This window comes from Mytilus edulis, chromosome 2, assembly GCF_963676685.1.
Source record: "Mytilus edulis chromosome 2, xbMytEdul2.2, whole genome shotgun sequence".
Taxonomy (NCBI): domain Eukaryota; kingdom Metazoa; phylum Mollusca; class Bivalvia; order Mytilida; family Mytilidae; genus Mytilus; species Mytilus edulis.
In genome coordinates this window covers 84,765,817-84,793,206 of record NC_092345.1, presented here as the reverse complement: position 1 = coordinate 84,793,206, position 27,390 = coordinate 84,765,817, and the positions used below count along the sequence as shown (strand labels likewise).

Genomic DNA, 27,390 nt, shown 5'->3' with positions numbered 1-27,390 from the left:
CCTGTCTGGGACCCTTATACAACAGTAACATTAACTCCATAGATAAAGTCCAAAGACGTGCAGCGAGATATGTATGCTCCAACTACAAATATACTGAAAGTGTAACAAACATGGTAAACACACTTCATTGGCCAACATTACAAGAAAGGAGATTCAAAAGCAGATTAAATATGTTCCATAGAATAACAAACAACAAAATTGCAATACCACATACTGACATGCTAATCAAAAGCAAATCAAACACCAGGTCCAGCCACAAACAAACATAGCGACAAATTCGATGCAGAAAAGACAGTACGTTACAAATTTTCATTTTTCTGCCAAACTATAAAAGACTTGAACAAATTACCTAAACCAATAGCCCGCAGCACCACTACTGAGTGCTCCAAGATGAAACTCACTAGAGAGATGCTCTTTGACACTTACCAACACCTACATGTTTAATATATATCTTGTTTTTATCTTATACCAAAAATTAAAAATAGAAATTGAAAAATATTACTTACCTATACATCTATAATACTAAAATAACGAGGTCCAATTTGTCAGCAGTCATGGGGTAAAACACTACAAATCAAAGAATTAAACTTTATATATTACAAATTTTACAAGAACAGAATTCATTTATTGCAGAATCATCAAAACTATCATTTTTTCGACATTTTTGTTTTTCAAATAAACGTGCACACTATGTTGACCAATTGAATATGTTGAAAGATAGAGCACCTTTGGCAAAACTAAGTCTAAGTGCACACAATCTTGAAATTGAAAGAGGTAGATACATGCAAGTTAACAGAGAAGAAAGGTTGTGCAAATTATGTCATAATAAAAATATAGAAGACGAAAAACATTTTATCTTGCACTGCACAAAATATGAATTTATAAAGAAATGTTCTTATATCAAAATTGTCCTGTTTTAAAAATTATGACAAACAATCCAAAACTGAGGATGAATCAGTATATCAAACTACTACTTTTAATAACAAGTGTAGAAAAACACTTAGATTAATATCATCTTTTATTAATCAATCATTTGAATTAAGGAAAAATGTCCTTATAAATGAGTAATATGAACAATTTGAAGCTATAACATACAATATACTTATGTCAGTAGTCTATTCTTACAAATTAACCTATACATATTGATATTTATAACTGCACATTTCATTGTTCGAAATGTGCCCAATGATATGCTATGTAGTATTGTTTATATATATAGTTATGTACTTTAATTCAGTCAAGGACCCGCAATATCACGGGTGTGTTCTAGTTTGTATATATAAAAATAGAAAAAATATTATAAAATCAAAAATATATTTTTAAACATTTACAATATTGTTAAACCAGGCATGCGTCGGAAAGTAATCATCAACCAGTTGAGGTTTTTCTGTATATAAAGAAGAAGAAGAAGAAAGACTAATTCTTTTCTTATGAATATGATTTCAACACGAGTTACTTCTCTTTGATTTAATTCGTGTCGTTTATTTTCTTCAGTGTTCCGTAAAATGCATGTACCGAAATGGGTACCCACAATGCAACAAAACTGAACCATTTCCACTTTGCTGGAGAAATTTAAATGTTTACAAACTTGTGTTTATGGCTTGAATTTGATACTGGTGTCTATTGTACAGGTTAATTGTGCAACTATTAAAAAAAAGGTAAGGGTTTATACGATTTACAAGAAGAATTTGACTAAAGCAGATATAAAGTACCTGTCAAAAATGACATTTTATCGGGTTTCAGTTTGTGACCAAAATAATTTGTTAATTATTTTTCAAGTCTATGGTAAACCCCTGCAAGATTCATCGCATGCTGTCATTTACATTGTATTTGGAGTTATTATCACCCAAATTGACTCCAAGTTTTAGAACCACATGCGATTGTGAATCGAGACTCATCATATTCTCGTGTATGATTTTTAAGTCATATTTTTTTGACACACCCTTTTCATTTAATCTCTTATAGTTTTACTTAAATTACTGAAACATCAAACTCAGTGTACAGTTCAAATGTATTTGATGTGGATGTCGTAAAACTATCCCATTGACAACTTTATATATCATAACGGCTTATACAGGTTGTGGAACTTCCTGATAAAACTACCAATTTATGCCAATAATTATGGGATCTCCCTTTAGAGTCTAGTCAAGAAGGCTAACCAAGCAACAACAAGGCTACTTTATCAACAAGAAAAAAAACTTGGCATCAAATGAACTTGCTATTACAATTATTTCAAATTAATAAAGTTAGAAACATGGAAAAAAGCTTTAATATGTTAAAAAGTAGTCAAATAATTATGACATAAAGTCGCTGTCATGTAAAGGAGTATGTTCGGAAAGGTCCTAAAATGGCCCCCCTTTTTAGCATAAATTTCAAATTCGGATTTATTGACCAATATCACAATATATAATAGCTAATACAGTGACTAGAAAGGAAATAAGCCATTTTGTTGAAATTTTTACGTTTCTGCGTTTCATTATGACGTCACAAGTTGTACTCATATTGATTTTCACGAAATAATCAATGAAAATGGGTAAATTTCCATAGATTATTGGACAGGAAACGTAAAGCGCATACGTCGACAACAAAGATCTTTTAAAATAATGTTTGTGAAGACATTTTACATGTCTCATTTGAAAATTAAGTTTGTCGACGCCTGCGCTCTATGTTTCCTGGTCCTCAATTTGGTTGAAATCCAGCTGATTTGGTCAAATTTCACCAAAATCCCTTATCTTGACCTTTTTGGGATGTAAAAATCAATGTGTTAGAATTAAACTTTTGACAAAAATAGTTCTGTTTAACTTTATCACGTGTCTTTAAGGCAACTTAAAACATTTAACGTCTTGTAACTATGAACTTTATAATTGGGGTCAAATATGACCCTTACCGAACATACTCCTTTGGTACATTGTACCATGTTTTTGGTTGAAAAATTTTAAAGTACCAACCGCATTCTGACATTCAAAAAATAAACTACTGTCCTACCTTGTATTGTGTTTGCACTGTAAAATCCTGACCTTCACATAATCCAAGACTATTTTGTATGGTGGAATCCAAAATTGTTATTACTGGAAGTGTTGCTGTGGAGTTCCACTTTCTGTCTATTTTCTCGGGTCTCTCAAGTCATTTCATTATCTTTATTGTTTAAATGCAAAAAGCATCGGAAATTGTATCACATCAATGACAAGGATATTACCGGAGGCGGAAAGTAATGAATGTTATGTAAATAAGGGATCCTTAAAGAAACTTAAGACAACAGTTTTACAATGTAAATAATCTTGAAAAATGTGAAGGTCAGGATTATACAGTGCAATCACAATGAATGGTAGGACAGTAGTTGATATTTGGAAAGGATTTTTCTTCTGCTAATAGAAAAACATCACCCCCGGTGGATGCAACTGATATTTAAAAATATTTCAACAAATTTCATGGTGCCAATTTTACGTGACTGTGACTATAGTGTCGATGTAAGGCATCAAAGAAAAAAAGTATAATTTCCTGTCAAGACGTCACAATTATTTGGACTAGTTAAAAAGATAGAAAATTTTTTTTGCTGACGTTTATAACTTCCAATGAATACTAATTGACACATTTAACATGTTGAATGTAGAATATTTATTTGTGTTTCCTGCAGCTTTTCCTAGAGGGCACTCCTTCAATGTAGCATGATTGGTTACATTTTAAGGGCAGATAATTTCACTTTTAGAGCACTCTTAACATAGAAATATGTGCTCTGTTTAAATAGATAGGGATATAATTGAATGTACCATTGTTTCATACTTACAATGTATTGGGAAGAAATAAAGATACATGTATGTATATTACTATTAGTTTGTTAATTTTAGTCCTTTAGTAATAAAATTATCACTTCTTGACTCAGAATCTTGATCATGTTCATTGTGCTTCTGCCTCATTTCAATCATTAAATTCAGTTATAAATACTGGATCACTGATGAGGCTGTCATACATGTAAGATGTGGTGTTGTTAAAGTGGACATGACCAAGAGCATGCATAATTTGTCTTTTAGATGCACAGAAGAAGTGCTACATTTTTTTGTAAATGCCTTTTGGATCTCACATGTTTATACCAATCATACATGAAGATGTAAACATAGCTACCTTGGCTCATTAATGTACAAAATAGTTTAAGAATATTCAAAGATTTGTATAGCAAGACTTATTATACATATTCTGCTGCTTTTATTCACTTTTCCATCTGAGTGTTTTTGTGTATTTTTTTTTCAACACATTGTTTATTATTTTGAATTATAATTATAATTATAATAAATTCAAAACTAAATTCTTTTCTTTAATTTGATAACACCAGTATGAAAGTAGTCGTAATTCACACACAAATTCTGACGTCTTCACAGACCGAATAGTATAAAAAGAAAATATAAACAAACATTGGATTGTTCATGTAATTATCATAAGAATACATTTTTTTTCATCTCAAAATTATAACTCAAATGATTGCCTGGATCCCTTTAAAATGGTCTATATTTTAAGATCGTAGAGGTACGAATAGATGTTGTCACTATAAGATTCAAATTTAATCGTGAATCATATTGTACTCTGTTGCTCCAAACTGTTCAAACATAATAATGATTGAAATTCAGCAATGTTCAGTAAAATGTTGGCCTTAAAAATTTTTGATTTCGTTTCAAGGGTAATAACTCAAAATGGTCTTGCAGCACCAAAATTAAAATTACGGCAGGGCGTTCTAAAATACGATGAAGAAGCGGCAGGGTGCCAATTTTTTCCCTAAAAGCGCAGTGCATCAAGAAACATGACAGGGCGCCCTACCACACTTAAACATTCTGCAGGAAACACTATATAAAAATAAACACAGAAATTGTTCTGTAATGGATACATTCTACTTTAATATTTTGGACTATATATATTGTTATACAATTTGGGAAATACCAAATATGATGAAAATACACTTTATCATATAATCTATATTCTTTTCAATCGGATTAGAATACAGATCCATTGTCCAAGGATCTAAAAACACTCCAACCATATGAAGTTACTTTCTGTTTTAGAGGCCTTTTGGAATACTCAGGTTTTGTCAGATTAAATGTACACTATAAAAAATTTGAAGGCTGAAATTTAAGGATGTATTCTTCAAAGTTTCAGTCTTGTTGAAATCTCTTTAGGAATTATTTCCTAAACATGTGATACAAGTGGAAAATATCATTGAATTAATTTTTAAAATGTTGTAATCAAAATTAACTCAGTGAAAAAATAATGACTGGGGGCTTGAATTTATACTGATCTTACCACAGGTTGGTCTTTTATGTCTATATTTTACCCCTCCCTGTCGCTAGTGGTAAAATAATTAGCAAAAATGACCAAGCCGTGTTAAAATCAGTAAAAAGCCACCATGAATTATTTCTATTCTTATAGGACAAAAATGGCAATTCTTTTGGATCGAAGCACTCTAGGGGAGGGCAAATATTTGCCGTTTCCACAAATAAAGGCACCATTAAATTGCTGTAAAAGAAGTAGCAAATTAAATAAGTGACATGCTTAAAATAATAACAATATGGTATTTTAATTGATAATTTTACTTATATATCTTATTTGTATAAAAAAAAAATGGCTTATAACACATTTTAGCATCGTTTGTTCATGTCTCCTAGTGATGATTTTTGGTTTCAGAAGAGTGTATTTTCCCGTAAAATGCTTATTGCCGAGCCTTTGACGTTAGTCGAAAAAGCGAGACACAGCAATCCTACATTCTGCCAGTGACAGAGGCGTCCTCAAATATTCTCTCGGTGGTTAAAGTTTTTGAAATTTTAATAACTTTCCTTAAACTATCCTGTATTTCTACGAAACTTAGACAGAAGCTTGTATATGATCATAAGATAGTATGATCTGTCTTTTAATCTGATTGTGTTGAATGACTCTATTCAGTATAAACCTTATCACTATTTGTACGCCATTACTGGACATCACAAAGGTTCCTGTAAAATTTTGAAGTCATGTACAAATATCTGACGCCACAATTGAAAAGTGATTTTTTTTGTATGATGTCAATAGGTCAATAGTTCAGGCAGAACAAATTTTCAAGTCTCCAAATAGCGGTAAGGTGTATCCTTTGTTACTTAACAGCTGTGGGAGATATTTCCCTACGGCATTTTGCAATTTTGTTTAAGCTATCATATGGTATTCGACTGTAAATATATATTAATTAGATGACAAATTCTGCTTGAATTAACCTTTTGCACTTAACCAAATGAAATTTGTATTTCATTAAACTGAAACATCCTATTTATTCCTAAAAATATTCAATATCTGCCCAATAACATTATCATGGCTTGCTGCTATGACAAATACCAATGTAACAGTGGAACTGATTAAATTATTATGTTAAATAATGAAAAATTGTAAAACCAACAGTTCACAATCAAAGATATCAGAACGGGAATAATGAATTAAATGTTTTTAGAATATGCCTGTTATTAATCTCTGTTTCTCAACAAGGTTCTTAAGAATCATGAACATATTACAATTCAATTGATGAATATTAACTTAAAAATCACATTTCTAAGTTCATTTCTTCAATGTTTGTTTAAGTTGATACTTGTATTGATTTTGATGTCTAAAAATAGAAGATATGTCATTATATGAGTAATCAAGTAATTTTTGAATCCTTTACATGCCTATTTATAGGACCTAAATAGATTATAATTGTTTACACTTTATTTACCATGTGTAGCTGTATATTCTTGGGAAATCAGAAAAAAGACATCATGTCAAAGGCAAAGGCTCAGCAGCCAGCAGTTATACACAAGGTGATAATGGTTGGCAGTGGAGGTGTAGGAAAATCAGCATTAACATTACAGTTTATGTATGATGAGGTAAGTCAATACTGTTGTCTGGTCAACATGTTGGGATTGAATTTGATAATTCCAGAGATTGTTCATGACTAAAGTTTTTAAATACATGTAGTAAGTACCCGTTCATGTACAAATGTACATGTATACAAAAATGTTTTATTGGAATATTGTTGGATTGAAAATAATATTTTTACATATAAAAATATGGAATGATAACAATAAGCAATTATACAGTCATGACATTTACAATTCGACTGAAGTATACTCAATACTTTTGAAAAAAATTGTCAATCCTCTAGGATCTAGCTACATGTTTTTGGTTAGTTTTTTTTCAGTAATACTGTACTGGCATAATTCAACTAATGCCTTGATTGATTAATTGAATGATTGGTGTTTAATGCCACTTTTAACACTTGTACTATGTTGTGGTGGTCAGTTATTTATTGTGGAGGAAGCTGGAGTGCTCAGAGAGAACCAATGTCTTTCGGTAGAAAACAACATTCCTTATCAATTAAGATTGAAGTCAAAAGCATCTGCCATGTGCAGGAATGGAACTTACAAGCTCAGTGTTGGAGGCTAGTGACAGTGTTCTCCCCAGATATTTCATTTAGCATCCTGGGTAACAGGGGAAATACCATCATGTATTTAAAAATTATAGCATTACATCCATAACACAATTACAACCTATAAGAGAACCGATTCAAATAGCATCACATAACCATGATGCTAAAAGTCCCTGGGGAGAACACTGAACTGTGATACAGTAGTTTGACTACTTAGACCACTCAGCCACTGAGGTCCGTAGATCTCCTTAACATGCTTAAAGAACAATAAGACTACTGTTAAGGAAGCCATTGACCTAAGTCTTAATTTTCCTAAAAGATAAGTATCATAAAATATAGTTGTCAACACAATAAAAACTATTTTGGATTTTGTACTCATGATGAATTTTCAATTGGTCATTTTTTTCCCCATTTAGTTTGTAGAGGATTATGAACCAACAAAAGCTGATTCTTACAGAAAGAAAGTTGTTTTAGATGGTGAGGAAGTTCAGATAGACATTTTAGATACTGCAGGACAGGAGGATTATGCTGCAATCAGAGACAATTATTTTCGTAGTGGTGAAGGATTTTTATGTGTATTCTCAATAACAGAACAAGAATCATTTCAAGCCACAGCTGAATTTAGGTTGGTTTCATATATCATTTCCTTTGAACTAATTCAATCTCTCATGATCTGAAGTTTTGGCATGGTTGAAAAATATTTCAAAGAAGCTTGTAAAATACCTGCACCAATTATTTTTAACTGCAGTAAAATGTTCAAATTTTTTCTATACGATTAAAAAAAAAATGAGAAATTGGACATTAATAAGATGCAATCAATCAATATTTTAGCATGTTTAGGGAAACTTATTTAATATTTTAGAACTTATTTTGGATATCTAAGATCTAATTTCTTCTTGCAGTATGAAGGTTTTTACTGTGTTGCAAAGTTCCTCATAATATATAGAACCATGTCCACTAATTTGGATCCAGTTAGAAAAAAACATACAAGATATATAGTACACATTATTTTGAATAAAAATATATAATTTAATTTTGGATGTAAGACGTCTTCTGATAGGCTGACGTTATTTTGTTATTAGACCATAGACCTAATTTAGACATGTGACCATGACGTCATCAACGTTTTTTCAAGGTTTTCTACTGTTTAAAATGGAATTTACAATTAAATTATAAGAAATGACAGTAATTTTTTTTCTGTCTATTCGAAATAATATAAAAAACGTGGTGCACACTGTTAAATAACCCGCTACGCACGTTATTCAGTGTGCACCAAATTTTTTATGTTATTTCTTCATAGACAGAAAAAATATTACAGTCATTCCTTAAATGAATATCATTGCAACTGCATTTGAACTTAAGACAAAGTACATGTAGCCATTCATGCTTGAAATAGCGGAATTTAACATTGAAAGCAATGAGTCAATGAATTTGTGGTATTATTCCATAAACAAATGATAAAGGGCAAATTTTGTATTAAAGTCTGCTATGAGAGCTTTAAAATTGAGAATTTGACATGCATTCTTGTGTACAATTTGGAGTTTAGTATGGCGTTCATTATCACTGAACTAGTATATATTTGTTTAGGGGCCAGCTGAAGGACGCCTCCGGGTGTGGGAATTTCTCGTTGCATTGAAGACCTGTTGGTGACCTTCTGCTGTTGTCTGCTCTTTGGTCGGGTTGTTGTCTCTTTGGCACATTCCCCATTTCCATTCTCAATTTTATTGACTAGATTTTTTACAGTCAAAGATAACATCTTTTAAAGATTATTTAGCTGATATTTCAAATGAGTGGCTTTCGTATGCATTCTTGTACCTTACATGTATGAAGATTCTACATTTTGTAGAAAATGGTTTGATCTGGGTAGTCATGTTGAATACAGCTTTTTAACAATCATTTTAGTCCCTGTTATTTGTGTGATAAGATATATCCCATCACTACTACATGTATTTATAAGTCGTGTAAACAAGACAAATCATGGTGTTTCTGGAAGTAGGGGTGATTTAAGTTAGTAAGTGATTAGATCAGTCAAGTGGAATAACTAGTGGTAGAATAATGAAATTTATATACAGATGTATTAGTTTGATATTGGCATAACTTATTTTCATGGAAATTTTGCAGTCCTGCACCTGAATGGTTTGCAAAGTTCACATGTTTAAATATTGCCATTTTATGTTTCTACTTTTGCATTATATAAAGCATTATTGATATTAAATACACTAGACAATGCTAGATAAGAAAGGATATGGAATGTGAGGTATCCACTCATGACACAAAATCAGTATATGCAAGGCAAAAGAACAACTCTTTTATTCTTCATCTCAAATCCACAGTGAGGCCTTCAACACTGAGCAAAAAAACTCTTGCCTCTTTGCAAGATTAAAAGGGCTGAGGGCCCCTAGCACCAGTTTCAGCTGACATACTGGCATACATTAAGCCATTCTGACCGTAATTTGTCAACTTTTTGTTTCTCTAAATTTATCCATTTTATTTTTGACCAAGTCAAAAAGAACATATATACATGTATGGATCACCAATTTCTTAGACAAAGTCTTTTGACAATTTTCTACTCCATTAGAGTGTGCACAGAAAGCTCTGCATGTATTTGTACTAAGATAAGTGCCTTTTTGTGTAAAGTTCAGTTCTCATATATACTCTTGACTTTAATGTCATTCATTGATATCAGTGGCTTACAATATTAAAGTAGCATAAGATTTAAGTCTTGTTCTCATCTAAATTATAAGATACATTTTAAGCTGAAGTCATTTAACTTTGCATAAGGATGCAGTTATATCAAAGAGTCATGAGATGACCATCTATATTAACACAGTAGGTTAAAAACACCTAAATCTCAACAAAAAATAAAAAGACAACAATTGTTTATGCCACCTGTGTTACAAATGTTTTACAAACCCTATGTTGTTGTGTTGCTGCTTAATTTATGTTTACCATTTACATGTATCTCCCTTTATTTATGAAATAAATTACATGTAAAGAAGCATTATTATTTAACATGTTTAACATAATTAACCTCAAAGAAAATTGTAACTTAGAAAAATACAATCATGCATATGACAGTTGTACTTTTAAAGACTTAATCATTTAAAGAATTATTTTTTTTACATACATGTATCCACACAATGTACAAATGTATCTTTCTCTTTTTGGAAATTTTGGATTTCCAGAAATGAAATGCAGCAATTAAGCTTATTCAATATCTGAACATATGGACTTTGGCCAAGTCTGTTTAACAAGTAAGATGATCAGACTGTACTTTTGAATTAGCTACAGTAAAAAGGGATAGAAAGCCTATGTTTTGATGATAAAATGTTACTATTTTGTTGTTATGCTCTATGCGATTTGTTATCAATACTCATTTCCTTTAAGCATGTAATGAGGAAATAAGTGTTAAATATAGGAAATTAAATTTATATAATACAAGATAAATGTATACTTACAACATGTAATACAGGCCTAAAACAAAACAGTACAAGATTTATATGAAGTCTGAAATACCCTTTATAACGGGTTCATTTTGAAAGAAAATATGCAGCCATACAAAAAATCAGTCTTATTAATTTTGTGGAGCAGTATAAAATATCTGCCTTGTTTTTAATCCAAGTGTGTTGATTGTTTGTTCAGTCAAATTAAAGAATTGCTATTTGCTCATATTCATTTTTCATTATCGAGTAGACTAGCCTCAAGACTAGCAATAAGGAGTAAGAGCAAAAAGTGGATAACTTCAGGGTATGAGAAAGACAAGTAATAAATTTCTATTGAGTAAGAAAGTTGATGTGTAAACATTATTGCTGCATCATCACCATGATACATAACTTGTTCTTATCTTGAAATTCTGAAGTTTACCCACCTGTTAGATATATGTTAGATATTTTTTTTGTTAATTTTCTACATGTGTTCTCATCAAAAAGTTTCCAATTATTTGTATAGATAGGAGTTGGTACATTTATGTTTAAAACCGGTAGTCCTAAGTTCAATAAAACATTTTCAGTCTGATATTATCAATATATAATCTAACATTCTGGAGAAGAGTTTGGTTATTTAGAGTTCAGAACATTGTTTGTCTTGCTTGCCTACAAGAATTAAAATTTTGATTATTTATTATACATGTCAAATATTTTGTGAGGCAGTTGCCTAATAGACATAATATAAGTTATGCAACTGATAATGATTGATCATAGTTTACAGGTTTTAGATCATTTAAAGTAGTACTATTAGTTAGAAATAAGGTTAATGTAGTTTTGAAAAACAAGAGTGAAACACAAATTACATGAATTAATGGAATGTTAAATAACATTTTAGTGAAAATTAAAGCAAACAATTGCAAGTTTCCTATAAAAAAAACCACTTAGGCTTGTCAAAATAAAAAGCGAGTTGTTATTATATACACAAATTATTTTCAAAAAAGACAACTGTGACAATATGATGCAACTTCAAAATGATTCATTGTCAGAGGCCTGTGAAGAAAATCTCAGACTGAAAGTTGAGGAATGCCAATCCTGCAGCAGACGTGTAAACTATTAGTATTAAGGTGGTACCCAACACTTTGACTAAAATTAATTTGGCTCGTTTAATTTTCTTAAAATTTTGACAAAGTATTTACTTTGACCCTTTTACAAAAGTATAAAAATTTCAAAACATTTGAACCAACCGTTTTATCAGAAAAATTACACTGGTTATATAGCAGTTTGACAAACACTTATTTTGATCATTGAGAAGCTTAACATTCCCTTAACAACACAACGGAATTAAAACGTTAAGCTGATTTTACAGAGTTATCTCCCTGTAGTGTTAGGTACAACCTTAAGCTTTATACTTAAAGCAGGTAGAAAACCTGATCACCTGGATACTTCATACAGTTCTCATGTTCTGAAATGTCCAACTTTCTTATGTCTTGTCCTTGACCTCATATTCATGGTTAATGGACTTCTAAAATAGTTCAGTGATTTTCTCTTTTATTATGAGTAAAAGGATAATCATATTAAGTAAATATATAGAATCATTGAAAGTCTACTTGTCTGTCAGACAGGTAAGATAGGTACCACTTGACCATGACACTGAGGTTATGAGTTTGAACTCCTCTTGTGCGGTGACTCAACTCCAAGTCTTAATTGACTATGATTGTCAGTTTTCATATCAAAGGCATACTTTTCTCCAGGCAATCTGGCTTCCTCATATTCTGGACGCCAATCTTTGCTCCTTTATTATATAATTCACTAACAAAACAATTATGAAGCTTAGAAATGGAAAATTACTAAATACTAAACTTGTTCAAAGGGTATCCACACGTCTCAATCTTCAAAATCGGTTATCTAAAAATACTACCATCGCTAACATTTTTAACAATAAAAATCGTGGTTACCCTTCTATCGATAAGTGTCATGCCAAAAAATGACTTACATGTCCCCGTCTTTCCACCAACAATACGGTAAGGTCCACGTTTAATGGTCGCACATTTTCTTTAAATTTTGAAACTGATATAACTTGAAAAACAAACAGTATTATTTATTTACTCACATGAAACAAACCAGGGTGTGGTATTCAGTACGTAGGAGAAACTGGACGATATTTATCTAAACGCACTCAAGAACATCTGTATCGTTTTAAAAGACCCAATAAATTCAAAAGTATCATTTACCAACACCTTAAGAAGCACAACCATCCTTTTAAATATTTAGCAGTTCAACCTTTAGAAGTTGTAAATAAGCAGCCTGGTGAATCGCATTCAAAGTTTGTACGATCACGGAAAATAATTGAATTAAATTGGATTAAAAAATTACAGACAGTTTACCCTTTCGGTCTAAATGATAATATCATGGGAATTGGTAATATATCTAGAACCAATTCCGTTAACATTTTGGATATAGTTTCTAAAACTGTTCGTAAAAAACGTTCTCACGGTCGTAGAACAAATCGCAATCAAAGAAAATTTCGGGCCAATCATACCAATATTTCGGACCTAATTTCTATTTCAAAAAACAACGGCAGACATTATCTGTTAACAAAACTCTGTTCGTTACCGGTTAATAAGTTAAATAAAATTTTGGAGGATTGCAACACAATTTCATATAGCAGTCCTAAGTATGAAATTGTTCAAATTATTATGGCATATTGTTATTCTAAATTATTTCCCAAAATTGATCGCCCTGAAGATCATAAAAAACATTTTATTAAAATTAAGTATGTCAATAAAGGCTTTGATTTTGTAAATATTGCCGGTATATTTAACGACCATTCTGTTAAAGAATAAATTCCTGGATATTTTGACAATACTGAGCTACCTCTTATTTGTTATATTTACAAGAAATCTACCTGGAAATTTGTGTTTAATTATAGTCAATTGTGTAAAGATGTTAATATCAGTGAAAATACACCTGTAATTGCAGTAATTCCGAATATATTTATGGACCCATTTCCCATGTTATTACAGGAGATCTTAACATCGTTCAAGACCGAGAGTTAAAATCATTCCTCAGTAAAGGACCTAAATATCGTCCCCCGTCAATTATTAATTGGAATGAGTGTCGTAATATCATCCACGACTCACTCCATACTTACTGTATGAAATGGATAAAACGGGAAAAAGCTGACAAAAAATCTTTGGACTCTTTTTTAATTCAGTAATGAAGATAGTTGATATACGTATTCAACATTTTAAAGAACATTTTACTATAAACAATAACCACAATAAACCTATTTCTCTGGACTCTTTTTTAATTCAGTAATGAAGATAGTTGATATACGTATTCAACATTTTAAAGAACATTTTACTATAAACAATAACCACAATAAACCTATTTCTCGTATCAAACATAAACTAAAAGAACTAGCCAAGGAATTTGTTTTTGTCCCGGCAGATAAAGCTGCTAATAATATTATTATTGTTTGACGTAAATTTTACATTGAGGTTCTGAAAAAGGAAATCACCAATTCACCAACATTCCAACTGACTCCATTTTCAGAAAACGAAATCTGTAACAAACATAAACTGTTAGCCACCGCTTTACAAGCAGAGCCAAATACAATGAAAGTCCCAACTATGTATTGGCTTCCGAAGCTACACAAAACCCCTTACAAATATAGATTTATTTCGTCTTCAAGCCATTGTTCAACTACTAAATTGTCTATTCTTCTTACCAGCACACTTGGTACAATTAAAAACCTGATAATAAATTGTTCAAATAAGGCCTTCGAAAATAGTGGAATAAATTACTTTTGGAGTGTCAAGAACTCGTTGGAAGTACTTGATAAATTGCATGCTTATATTGGTGATTTTGAATCTGTTCAAAGTTTTGATTTTTCTACCCTGTATACCACATTGCCTCACATTCTCATTAAGAAAAAATTCACACACCTAATTAAATGGGCATTCAAAAAATCAGAATGTGAATATATATGTTCAAACTCTTTTAGGTCATTTTTTAGTAGCAATAACCAAAAAAACTATGTTAATTGGACATGCTTTGATACTATATATGCCCTTGAATTTTTACTAGATAACATTTTTGTTCGCTTTGGAGATTCCGTATATCGTCAGATTATCGGAATTCCAATGGGGACTAACTGTGCACCACTTATTGCGGACCTGTTTTTGCATTGTTATGAGTTACAATTTATGACAAAAATAAGCAAAGACCCATCGAAACAACATCTGATAAACAAATTTAATAATACTTTTAGATATTTGGATGATATTTTGGCTCTCAATAATGACGACTTCAGTATGTATATTAATGAAATTTATCCTGTTGAACTTACTTTAAATAAAGCTAATACTAACAATGACCACTGCCCTTTTCTTGATCTTGATATCTATATCACTAATGGAAAGCTGAATACTAAAATTATGATAAAAGGGATGATTTTTCATTTCCTATCGTTAATTATCCGTTTTTAGATGGTGACGTTCCCTTGTCACCATCTTATGGTGTTTATATATCTCAACTTGTACGATTCGCTCGTGTATGTAACAATGTTTTCGATTTTAACGAGAGAAATTTATGTATTACTGAAAAATTATTACACCAGGGTTTTCGATATCACAAACTAGTCAAAACATTTACTAAATTTTATCATCGGTATAAAGACATCATTCGTAAATATAGCTCAACATGCAGACTTCTAATACGTTCAGGTATTTCACATCCAATTTTTTATGGTAATATTCTTTATAAAGCACAAAGGTGTCAGTATTCACCTCAGAAACTTACAAAACCTTTGAATAGACTTATTAAGAAGGGATATAATTACGATACTGTTGTCAAGTCATTAAAGATTGCATATTTTGGCGTTAATATTGAGTCACTGATAAGGTCTTTGCATCAGAACTAAACACATTTATTCTAAAATACAGTTGTTGGCATGACACGGGTTATGTTCTTCTCATATATGTTATGATGGTATGATACTAAACCCCTAACGGGAAGGATTGTGCCTGATGTTCATATGATGAAATCATAATCTTTCAGTCAGTTTATTTGAAGTCTGGAGCTGGCATGTCAGTTAACTGCTAGTAGTCTGTTGTTATTTATGTATTATTGTCATTTTGTTTATTTTCTTTGGTTACATCTTCTGACATCAGACTCGGATTTCTCTTGAACTGAATTTTAATGTGCGTATTGTTATGCGTTTACTTTACTACATTGGTTAGAGGTATAGGGGGAGGGTTGAGATCTCACAAACATGTTTAACCCCGCCGCATTTTTGCGTCTGTCCCAAGTCAGGAGCATCTGGCCTTTGTTAGTCTTGTATTATTTTAATTTTAGTTTCTTGTGTACAATTTGGAAATTAGTATGGCGTTCATTATCACTGGACTAGTATATATTTGTTTAGGGGCCAGCTGAAGGACGCCTCCGGGTGCGGGAATTTCTCGCTACATTGAAGACCTGTTGGTGACCCTCTGCTGTTGTTGTTTTTTATTTGGTCGGGTTGTTGTCTCTTTGACACATTCCCCATTTCCATTCTCAATTTTATTCCTCAACCAATAAAAACTGATATGAAATAGCCTAAAAGTGACTGTTAAAAGTGGTGTTAAAACACCAACAACCAATCAAACAATCATAAATCATTTTGTTTAGTTTATGTGATATGTTCTAAATTGTAGTTAACCTTGAAGTCTTTCAACATTATACAAAGTCAATCATAATCAGTAAAGCAGGCTAGACATGTCAGAGTGTTTACTGTGTTTATACATTTTACAGCTTTGACTCTTTAAAGAATAAACACTCACTTTAACAGTATTCATAATGTATAGAGTTGCCCTTTCACAAGTAGAACACACCTTTTATACCTCTGTTTATTTATAATGTATGAATCAGGCCAATTAGATAAAAAGTTTTCTAATTTCAGGGAGCAAATTTTACGTGTCAAAAATGTTAATAGTGATAAAAGTGACGACAGCATTCCTTTTCTGTTGGTTGGGAACAAAGCTGATCTAGAAGACAAACGACAAGTCCCTGTAGAGGAAGCCCAACAACGATGTCAACAATGGAAAGTTCCATACGTAGAAACTTCAGCTAAAACCAGGGCTAATGTTGATAAGGTAATAATTTCAGATCAAACTTTAACCAGTTAATGATGAAGACTAGATAGTGTCAACACTGAAGTAAACATTAACAATTAACCTGCTAAAACCAGGTCTTAAATACTATATATTGTGATTAGGGTAAGCTACTGTCATCATTGGCATATAGTATGGGAAATAATGAATGGTATTGAAAGTTTTAGAACTGTTTTTATGTAACTTAGGGTCATGATTTTATAACTGTTTGTACTTTTGAATTTGTTACCCAAACAGTGGTGCATCATGGGCAATTGACTAAATTAACAGTTCTGAATCTGTATTTGTGAAAACATGAGAATTTTGCCTGATTTTTTTCCATTTCAAGGATATTTAATACAAAAAATTAGATTTTTAAACCAAATGTGCAGTTCTTTATTAATGATAAATATTTTTTAATTTTGATTTTGCAAATAGGAGAGATTTTGAAATACATTTGACTATAGGTTTATTATTTCACAAAGAAGTGCCTTCACAACTTGTGTAAACTCTGTGTAATAAGCCTTATAATATCAGGATGTTATATTGATGTCTGTACCAATATATTATTGCAAACAGTTGTTGCACTCTTTTCATTTGGCATGTTTTTTGTGTTGCTTCTTCATTGATGTACACCCCTCATTTTGCCTTGTGCATACTAAAGACATTTAAAGTAAAATTTATGGTTTTTGATATGTTTTAAAAAAGAAATTGGGTTTCCTGTTAATGTGGTGAAATTTGAAATTTGTAATTAACAGCAGTACTAGTGCCTCTGAATCGATAGATTAGATTAATTTTGTGTTTAAAGTAGAATGTATATAATAAAGAGAGAGACAGTTGAATTTCAGCAAATATTTAGGTATTTGATACAATTTTTTGTTATTACATTCAGTATTAATGATTGTTTAAACATCTGTTTCCAATGATGTTCATAGATAAACTATGTACAGGGTGTTTCTCAGTTAACTGATATCAGCACTCTATGATCACTGATGTTAGTATGATCTCTAATCAAACAGGGTTTATATATATACATATACAACATTGATTTCTTGTCAAATTTTATTCATGCAGCTGCAGGTTTTATCTTTTGAGAAAAGTAAAAATTTACAACTGCAAAGCATATTTCTAATTGGATCGTAAAAATGTTAAAAGAATCTGTTTTTAGATAAATGGCAATGAAACTGCAATCCAACAACATATAAAAGAGAAAAGTATTATTAAATCTATTAACTTAAGACAACAACTAACAAGGTTTTCAACATGAAACATGCACATTAAAACTTTCTGAACTCTCAATCTTCCTCCTTTTAAACACTTGTGAATAATACTGTATCAAAGCTGGATTTTAGCCTGCTCAAAGTATTTTTAAACATATAGAAATCAACAAAATTCAGGTCTTCTTACACTGTAATATTGAGTGCTGTACTTTCAAGAAGATTTCCTTCAGATAATTTATGAACATCACAGCAGATGTTATCTTTTTCAATGCTTCAAGTAAAATTTTAATTCTAAATTCTAATTATTTCTGAACAGAAAAGAAATTATGTGAAACATTGTAGTATGAATGTGATGATTTAAAATTTTCAAAAAAAAAAAAAAATCTCAATGCATTTAATATTTATTACCTTTATTCAGAAGTCAATTGAGCCAAAAGAAAAATTGCTGTGTAAGTCATCATATTCCTTTGTCTAAATTATCATTGTTACCTATGACAAAAGTTGCAGAAGGCGAGTCAAAATTGTTGCTTTACTGGCGACATCTTATACTTCAGAAATTATTTGGGCCTGTTCCTGTAATCCTTATTGTTTAACTTGGTGTATTTCGCATAATTTAATTTACTGTTTCTTTTCTTAAAGTATAGCTCATTTGCATTTTACTATCAAAATTATGCACAGGGAGACAAATTTCTGTGTCAACAGTTAATTTTTATTTAATGTAGTACTAGTATTTATAGTTTACTATTTCATAAATTGATTGAAATTACAGTACATTTAAAAACCTTTTAGAATAGATACAGGAAGTTTGGTTCTAGTGCAATTTATCAATTCATGTATATCAATATGTGAATACAAAGTTTCAAACCAATTTCCCAGTGTCCTATGAATTATTACATGACAAGAGACTAAAAACCTATTAACCATTTTTTACTGACATGAACTAAAGTATCCCAGTTCTCATTTCCTTATTGATTTGTTTGTTTGCAGGCGTTTTATGATTTATTGCGCATCATGAACAAAGCTAAGTTAAACCCACGAACTGGTGGAAAGTCAAATACATTACCTTACAAGAAATCGGCTACTCTAAAATCTTCAAATGTTCCAAAACTTAAAGCTGATGCAGATGAGCAAAAAGAAATTAAAAATCAACAGAAATGTTGCATTCTTCAATAAAAATGCAAAAACAACATTGACACTTTTACAAGCTTGAAAAATATTGTAATTTCACATACATGTATTGCAATCAAAATAAAGGTTCTATCTTATTTTATATTTTTGTTTGGGCTTTTTCAATTGTAAACACAAAATGTTAATGTACTAACCACCAGTTATCAAAATTAAGGTTTGTTGAAATTTTAATTTCCAATAATCCTACCATCTTATTTATTTAGGCTTATGTAAAATAGCTGACAACCTTTCATTTTTACCCCAGCAACATCCGTTTGCTTGATAACACTTCACTCCATATGTTTTACCATGCACCTTTTGCATGTAGAGTAAACAGAGATATGTTTCAATTCAGTTAACCGGAGACTTTGGTCAAAACTTTACAGTATCTCTTATCATAAATGAGCTACAATGTATGTGTAAACTTTGCTGTTGCTGATAGAATTACATGTCTAACTGTAACATTGCCAATATCTCATAGAAGATTGAGATTCACACACTAACTTTTATATTTGTAAGGATAACTTATGAAGAGTATGTCAATTATCTATGCAATTGCATATTGCTTGTGTAATTTTATTTCAATAATATGTATGTTTTATGACACAGACCTTATAATGGTTGTTATATCAATACCAGTATCCTTTGTTTCCTGTGTATATGTCATCCATACACCTTTTTGTCATCTTCATTACACAAAAGAAATATATGCATGTCTTATTTTGTTTTAGGTTGCCATCTCAATGACCAGACTAATGACCATCATGATCTTTTGTTGATATCTATTTATAGATTATCATGATCATCATGTGTCCATGCCCCATTTTACTTTATAACCATTATAACAGTGGCTTTTATGCTATAGAATCGGTCTGTTCATCCTTTTAATATGCCATATAAGTACACTATTACTAACAACAATAGGCAAGTTCAGGATATTTATGAGTTATGGCCCTTATTTTAACAAGCTAAAAAGAAACAAAATGTTAAACATCTTAACAGAGCTGTGATTATTTTTTCATAGTCTTTATGGAAATGCCTATTAGTTTATATATGAGCTTAAAAAAATTGCAGTCGTATATTGGTATCATGTTGTCATCATTGTCTGCATCGTACAAAGTCATTTGGTTTTCACACAATAATGTTTAAAGTAGATAGAAATTTATGAAATTTTAACACAATGTTTATGACCACAAAAGGAAGGTATGGTCCCTTCAGTTTAGGATACGAAGCAATTTATTAAATTTTGTAGATGTACGAGGGATTTAGAGTGCTGGTCATTAAACAGTAGTACTTGAATTAAATTTTTAAAATTCCATATAAACACACACTTACCTTGTTTTTGGTGAGATGCAGAAGAGACTGCTTCAAAGAAATAAAAGATTAAGTAATCATTCTTTTGTGATACATATTTTGTCCTTGAAATTTGGTTCTGTTGCAGATCTTCAGTTTCAGCAAAAGGAAAAGCATTCGCACGAAATGGCAATAACTGACCATTTGTCTGTCCATCAATTCATCTGTTCTATTGTTAACCTAGACATCTTGCAATACTCTCAAGTTTGCTTATGAAGATATTTAGGAAATTTATACACAGTTCATGTTTTATAATGTAAGCTGTCTTTTGTTTTTGATGACTTTGATTTAAACTTTGCTAGAATGTTTTTGAAATTCTAGTTTCGAGCTATAGAATTGTTTTAACAAAATAATCAAAAGTACAGTTTTTATGCACAACCTTTGATAGTAGTGTGTCATTTTGTGTTTGCCTGTCTGTCTGATACTCCCATATCAGGGTAAAGTGTGTGGTCATGATAGATATAAAAAAAACTTATACTAGTCTCATCAAAAACATGTGGATAAAGTAAATGCCAAATTACTGTTTTGAAGCCAACTTCATGGTTCATTCAATTTGAACTGACTACAACTTCATGATTAAATTAACTACTTTAATTAAAACTTAAATTTGATACGGGATGGACACAGAAACCAGGAAACATAATGCACTCTACTAACATAAGTGGAGCAGAATTACATACACAGTCTGTTCCAAACGTGAACATTCAGCTATAATAATAATCAAAGGAAGATAACTCCAATTCATTGTTTCAACTAGCTTTTAAATACAATTCAAAATGAAAGCATTCTTTTCTGTCAAACACTTTGATAAACAATTGTCAACAATTATAATAGTTCAGGGATGTATTCTCCTCTATGATACACAGTAAGTCAAATAGTAAATATTCAGCCAAATTTGGACCAAACTGTTTTACTTGGACTTTGATTTTTATTAGACAGTTGGTCTAGTATTTTTACTTGGACTTTGATTTTTATTAGACAGTTGGTCTAGTATTTTTACTTGGACTTTGATTTTTATTAGACAGTTGGTCTAGTATTGTTTACAGAATGTGGTTGATGTGTATGAGACAAATGCTTCATGGGACACAGAGAAATAAATAACTGGGTTTTTATGTGTTTTTCATCAGAGTAATAACTACTGGTGATGTTATATAAAATATTTAACTGGATAGTATTTATACAATTTTGAATATTGGGAATAATTTTGAATTACCAAAATTTGTGATATTTGCAAAACACTAATTTATGGTCTTTGACCTCAATAGTTTTCTGTAATGATGAATTTAAAAACAGTTTGACTTAGTGGCTGACAAAACGTTTAAAATATGTTTTCCCTGATCGACTTAACATTTACTTGTAAAATTATTATTTCTGACTGAAACATGAATTTCACATTTAAAAAAATCTCATCAAGTTTACATCTTTATTGTTCAATTGTTTACCTTGCATTTTCTTATCATTTCAGGTATTTTATGATCTAATGAGGGAAATAAGGTCAAGGAAGATGGAAGCTAGTAAACAAAACAATGGAAAGATCAGAAAAAAAGAAAAATCCAAGAGAAAATGTACAATTTTATGAACAAATATTTGAACATAGAATGCCTTTTAAACATGACATTGTATTATTTTAGCCAGGCTTGATCTAAATGTTACTGCTACCAGTGTTAAACATTGTATGAACAGCTTCAGATAAGTCTTCTGAATATAGATGATGGTGTCATACCAGTTCTGAAGTGTCATAAATAAATAAATATTGATTGCAAAAAATACATATTTAAGGTTTATATGTCTTTATGCTGATTACTAGTATTTCATTTAAAGTAAAATCTATAATCCGATCTTTTTCAGCTGTTTTTATAATCTCATTAAAATCCAATGTTCTGATACGCTACTCTCCACATTGGATGTTCTGATACGATACCCTCCAATGTCAGAACATCGATGTTTAATGAGACTGCTGTATTTATTTCAAAGTGTTTATTCCATTACAGTTCAAACACTGTTTTTAGTAGAAAAAAAAACTTTCATTGAAATATGAAATAACAAAATAACAAAATAAAGTTAATTTTGTGTGCTTTCCTTGTCTTTATATTTTGAACATAGCATAACTGCTTTAAAAATCTTCTGTTGTACTGATGTTGTAATTCTTTATATTGATATGAATATTGTGCATCAATAATCATTGTGCATTTATTTGTAATTGGTTTTCTATTGTATTACACTGGTCATGTAGGTTTTTGTTTAGGTAAAACAAAGCAAATCGTTTTGGGTCTGTTGTGTTTAATCGTCATTATTAAAAATTGAAAATTCAACAAAAGAGTATTAATTCTAGAATAATAATTAAGTTTGAATATTGATAAAAATTATCAGTTTTTAAGCCTATAGGCATCTTAAATGTTGCAAAAAGCCAAAATGATGAAGTGGCATTTGGACCTTTAAAAGAACCTTAGATTTCTTTGGTTTTTTTCTGTCAATTTTCTTGTTTATAGTTAGGTTTTAAGCAATGTTTGATTGTACTTGGGTATAAAAAAGAACTTAGAAAATATGATGAAAAATAAAATAAAATAAAATGTTTCAGTAATGAAAACTATGGTGTTCCAATGAATAATTCTGTGAACTAAATGTTTCTTTATTGAATTTTGAGTTTCCAAAAGAAGCCAGATTTCCCAGTTATACTGACAATATTGTGACATTTTGTCCCCCCAAAAAAAGCTTCAAACAAAGACAAACTGTACTATTTCTATACTTTTCCTTTTATGTATCTTGAATCTCATTGTTATTGTCTTCCTTTCTCCTCCATATTCAACATTAAATACTGAGGATGACTGGTGATTTGTACATGCCTTTATAAAAAAAGTACTGTCAAGCCCTTCATTGAGAAACTGGATGAGATAGTTGAGGAAGGGATGTTGTACACCTGATGGGTAATAGAACATTTAAATCAAGCCTTTGTTTTACAGTCATTTAGTATTATGTATCTTCTCAGCAGATTTATCTGCTTTTATCTCAAATTTATATGTATTTATAAATTAAAAAATCTGTGACTTATTAAAAACTTTAAATAGTTCATTTTAGCCCTTCATGATGATAAGAATTATAAGCTATCCATGCCTGGAAATGTACTATTCACTCAATATATCTTGAATACATTTAGAGTGTTTTTAGCAATACTTATGGTCTAAACTATTTATTAAATAACATAAATATTTGTACAAATAATTTTGTTAATTTATAAATTTCAATTTTAATCAGAACAATATTTATATCACAATGTTATCATTACTTTTAATAATAAATATGTTATCATTGTCTGTTTTTATTCCCACCAAATTGTTTATGGGAACAATCAAGACATTTTATGTATTACCATTTGGTTATTTTAATCTTTTCATTTCTGTATGCCAAACCAACATTTTACCTTTTTCTGATGAAATATATATTAATAGAATATAAATTCATCATTTATTAACTGTATAACTGAAAGTAAACAAAACAGCAATTTTCAGGAAATGTGTCAATTTAAATAAAAGTTTTAAACTTTTTTAAATATTGCTTCATGCAATTTGTTATACTAGTCTGTGTTATGTATTGTCTTGTTCCAGTGTAATGATATTTTATATGATGGTAGAAACATATGTCTTCATTGTCTTTATGTCATCTTGTTATTCTATGTGAATAGGTGGAACAAAAGTTTAATCCTGCGCAATGTAACTTAAAGTGCTTGTCTTGTATTTATAATAGTAATATTCTTATAATTTGAGGACAGATAGTGATGTATACTATTGGGAAAAAGGGAACACATATTAACAAACTATTTCAAAATAGATGGTACATGTTGCTCATCTTTGTGTTTAAAGACATTGTTAGTTGAATAGATCAGATGAAATGAAAGTATTTTCCTTGATGAAGAACATAAACTTTATTTTTCCAAAGTTTAAAGAATATTTTTATGTTTAAAAGCTGTAGCAGTCTGCAAATGTTTTTTCTTGAAAGACTCACATTTGTGTTATGTAAAGAATAATCAAAACAAAATATTTTTTGAAATTTTTTTGTTCACGATCAAGTTAAGAGTGCAATTTTTTAGTAGGTGTATCACTGAAGATTGATCAGAATGAAACACATAGCTCTCCGTACTAATTATGTTTGTACATGTGAAATTTTACTCACTGGTAATTCTAAACAAAACCATGTTATATATAAACCTTTGTGCTGTGGATTTATAATTATTCCTGTGTCTGTGGATTTATAATTATTCCTGTGTCACCAATTTGAGGAGATTGGTTGGTATAGGTGAACTACTAATATGTAAAACGAAGTACAAATTTACTATAGCCTTGTATGCAGGTTTTGGCAAATCCAAAAAATCAAATATCTATGAAAATAAAATTTTTCCTAAAACCTCCAACAAAAATATATGAATTCACAGAATGTATGAATATTAATGCTATGTTATTATTGTACATAAATAACATAATGCTCATTATTTTTTCACAAAATCATCTTTTTTAGTTAGAGACTTTATACACATGACAGAGGAAATAGATGAAAGATCAATTATGCAATCTCTCTTTTTGATATATGTCATGTTCCTTGTACAAATCATTCTTATATGTGTACATTACTAGTAATTAATATTCTAGATATAGTGTATATGTATATACATAGTTAGGTTACACAAGTGTAAAATCAGCTTCTACAACATACTTATAGAAGTTCTTTAGTGTATTGTATATAAAATACTCTTGCATGACTTTATGTCAGTGTTTGAAATAATAGGTAATGACTATTGCTAATGTTTTAATCATACAATTCATTACTTGTAATTGGTTATAGTTTTTGATGACAAACATTTTCAGCAGTACGTATTTCAACAACAATTAAGTAAACAAAGGTATTCAAAGAATGTGTGCCTATGTTATATTTATACATAAGGAAGAAAGAGAGGCCTAGGGATACCATGAAAATAAACCTTAAAAAATCAAACCCATGTTTTTGTGCAATACTTATTAATTGAATTTGTAATAAAATATTTTTGAAATACAGTAAAGTAATATAGTGTAATCAAATCTTGATCTGTATACATATGATCTGTAAATGAAGAAGTTAGAAGCTGGAAGTATTATATTAGCAGAAAAAGGGGATAAGGACATGAATACAGGGTCCTTTATGATTACTGCTAAATGTAAACATAATATAGTTCATGCTTGGCATTATTATGATATTTATATTGTCTGGTGAATTCTGCTTCTGTCTTTCTGTTTAATACTTATGTTATGTATTTAATTGCATCTTTATTTAATAAATTGAAACTCTTGTAACCTTGTTGTTGATTTTAAAACCCCTCACATCATAATTATAGCTAGGGACAAAGTAAAAATTCTGCCATGCCAGTGTGCCTGTATGTCAATACCCTGAGTAACCACTGTTGTTTTCATTAACATACTGATTAATCAGTTCCTTCAGCTATCTTCATGAAGTAAGATAAGATTGAAGTATTCAATATTTTATTAGTCTCAACTTGTATAACATATGCATTCACTTACATAATGTGAAACATAGTTTACATTGAAACTAACAGTAACAAAGTCATTTGCTCACATACAAGTGCCTTTCAATTTGAAATTATAAGAAACTATATATTATATGACCGCGAAAAAATGTTGCTGTCGTAGATTGGTATCACGTCGTCCGAAGACAGTTGGTTTCTGGACAATAACTTAATTAAGTATAAGTAAATTGAAATTTATGAAATTTAAACACAAGGTTTATAACCACACAAGGAATGTTGGGATTGATTAAGGGGATTATGAACTTATGGTCCTAACAGTTTAGGAATTAGGGGTCCAAAAAAGGCCCCAGAAAGCATTTTTCTAGTTTCCTTACAATAACTTGTAAACAAAATGTCAGCCATGTAGTTGAGAGGAAAAATAAAGAACTGAAGAAGGCCAATGGCCGAAACGTCTTTAAAATTGGTTTATTTATACAATTATAATAACTTGTGTATAAGTGTATGGATCTCTGAAAATATACAAGAAGTTTCCATACCACAAAGGGATTGTTAGGATTGGCTTTGAGGGATTATGGCTCAAACCGTTTAGGAATTGGGGGCAAAAAAGGGGGAAAACATGGGTTTCTTGGTTTATGGACAATTCAGACTTAACTTTAAAGCTGTGCAAGGGAGGTAATCCAAAAATATTGACTCCCTTACACTGTTTTAAAATTATGTCTAAAGACATGTTGTATTGTCTTGAGATGATAAGCTGTGAATTTACTTTATTCTCATTTCAGATTTCAGAAATTAAAAAGAACATTTTGTATATGTTTGTTGTTGCAAAAAAAAGGGGAGGAACCTATTATGTTTCAAATATTGAATTCCAATCTGAATTCAGACCTGTATCAAGTCTGAATATTGTGTCCATTTTTGCCCCAACAGTTCAGGGTTGGACATCTGTGGTCATATCCAGCTGCACTTGGCAAAGCAATTTATTAAAGACTAGATTTGAGTTTTCATTGTCAGGAGAGGATGACATGTATTGACTAAATAATAAGAGTCCTAAATACAAATGTCTAGTTTAAATCTAGGTTCTGAGTCTACACTTGACCAACATGGTGCAGACTTTTCAGTTTTCTTTCCTTTAATCATACTATCAACCTGAACAATTCAAAATGGAATTTTCTGGGTG

At 30.5% G+C, this 27,390-nt stretch overlaps 1 protein-coding gene across 2 annotated transcripts; it reads left to right on the top strand.

Annotated features, from left to right (window-relative positions):
• The first annotated feature begins 1,479 nt into the window (after nt 1-1,479).
• LOC139513194 (ras-related protein Ral-A-like) lies at nt 1,480-26,025 on the top strand. Of its 2 annotated transcripts, none has more exons than XM_071301475.1 (5): nt 1,480-1,658; nt 6,728-6,869; nt 7,828-8,036; nt 16,778-16,970; nt 22,173-26,025. In XM_071301475.1, exons 2-5 carry the CDS (start codon nt 6,762-6,764, stop codon nt 22,284-22,286), a joined length of 624 nt encoding a protein of 207 aa, XP_071157576.1. In that variant the 5' UTR covers nt 1,480-1,658; nt 6,728-6,761; the 3' UTR covers nt 22,287-26,025. The 2 variants fall into 2 exon arrangements, with proteins under 2 accessions (XP_071157576.1, XP_071157575.1); XM_071301474.1 differs by lacking the exon at nt 22,173-26,025 and adding an exon at nt 19,175-19,457 and having other exon boundaries at nt 1,508-1,658.
• The last annotated feature ends 1,365 nt before the right edge of the window (nt 26,026-27,390 follow it).

Bases quoted from the DNA above. Each gene is read 5' to 3' on its own strand.
- LOC139513194 (XM_071301474.1), top strand. From the start codon at position 6,762: ATGTCAAAGGCAAAGGCTCAGCAGCCAGCAGTTATACACAAGGTGATA. The intron at 6,870-7,827 runs GTAAGTCAATAC...TTCCCCATTTAG, and splicing joins TACAGTTTATGTATGATGAG to TTTGTAGAGGATTATGAACC. The intron at 8,037-16,777 runs GTTGGTTTCATA...TTCTAATTTCAG, and splicing joins CAAGCCACAGCTGAATTTAG to GGAGCAAATTTTACGTGTCA.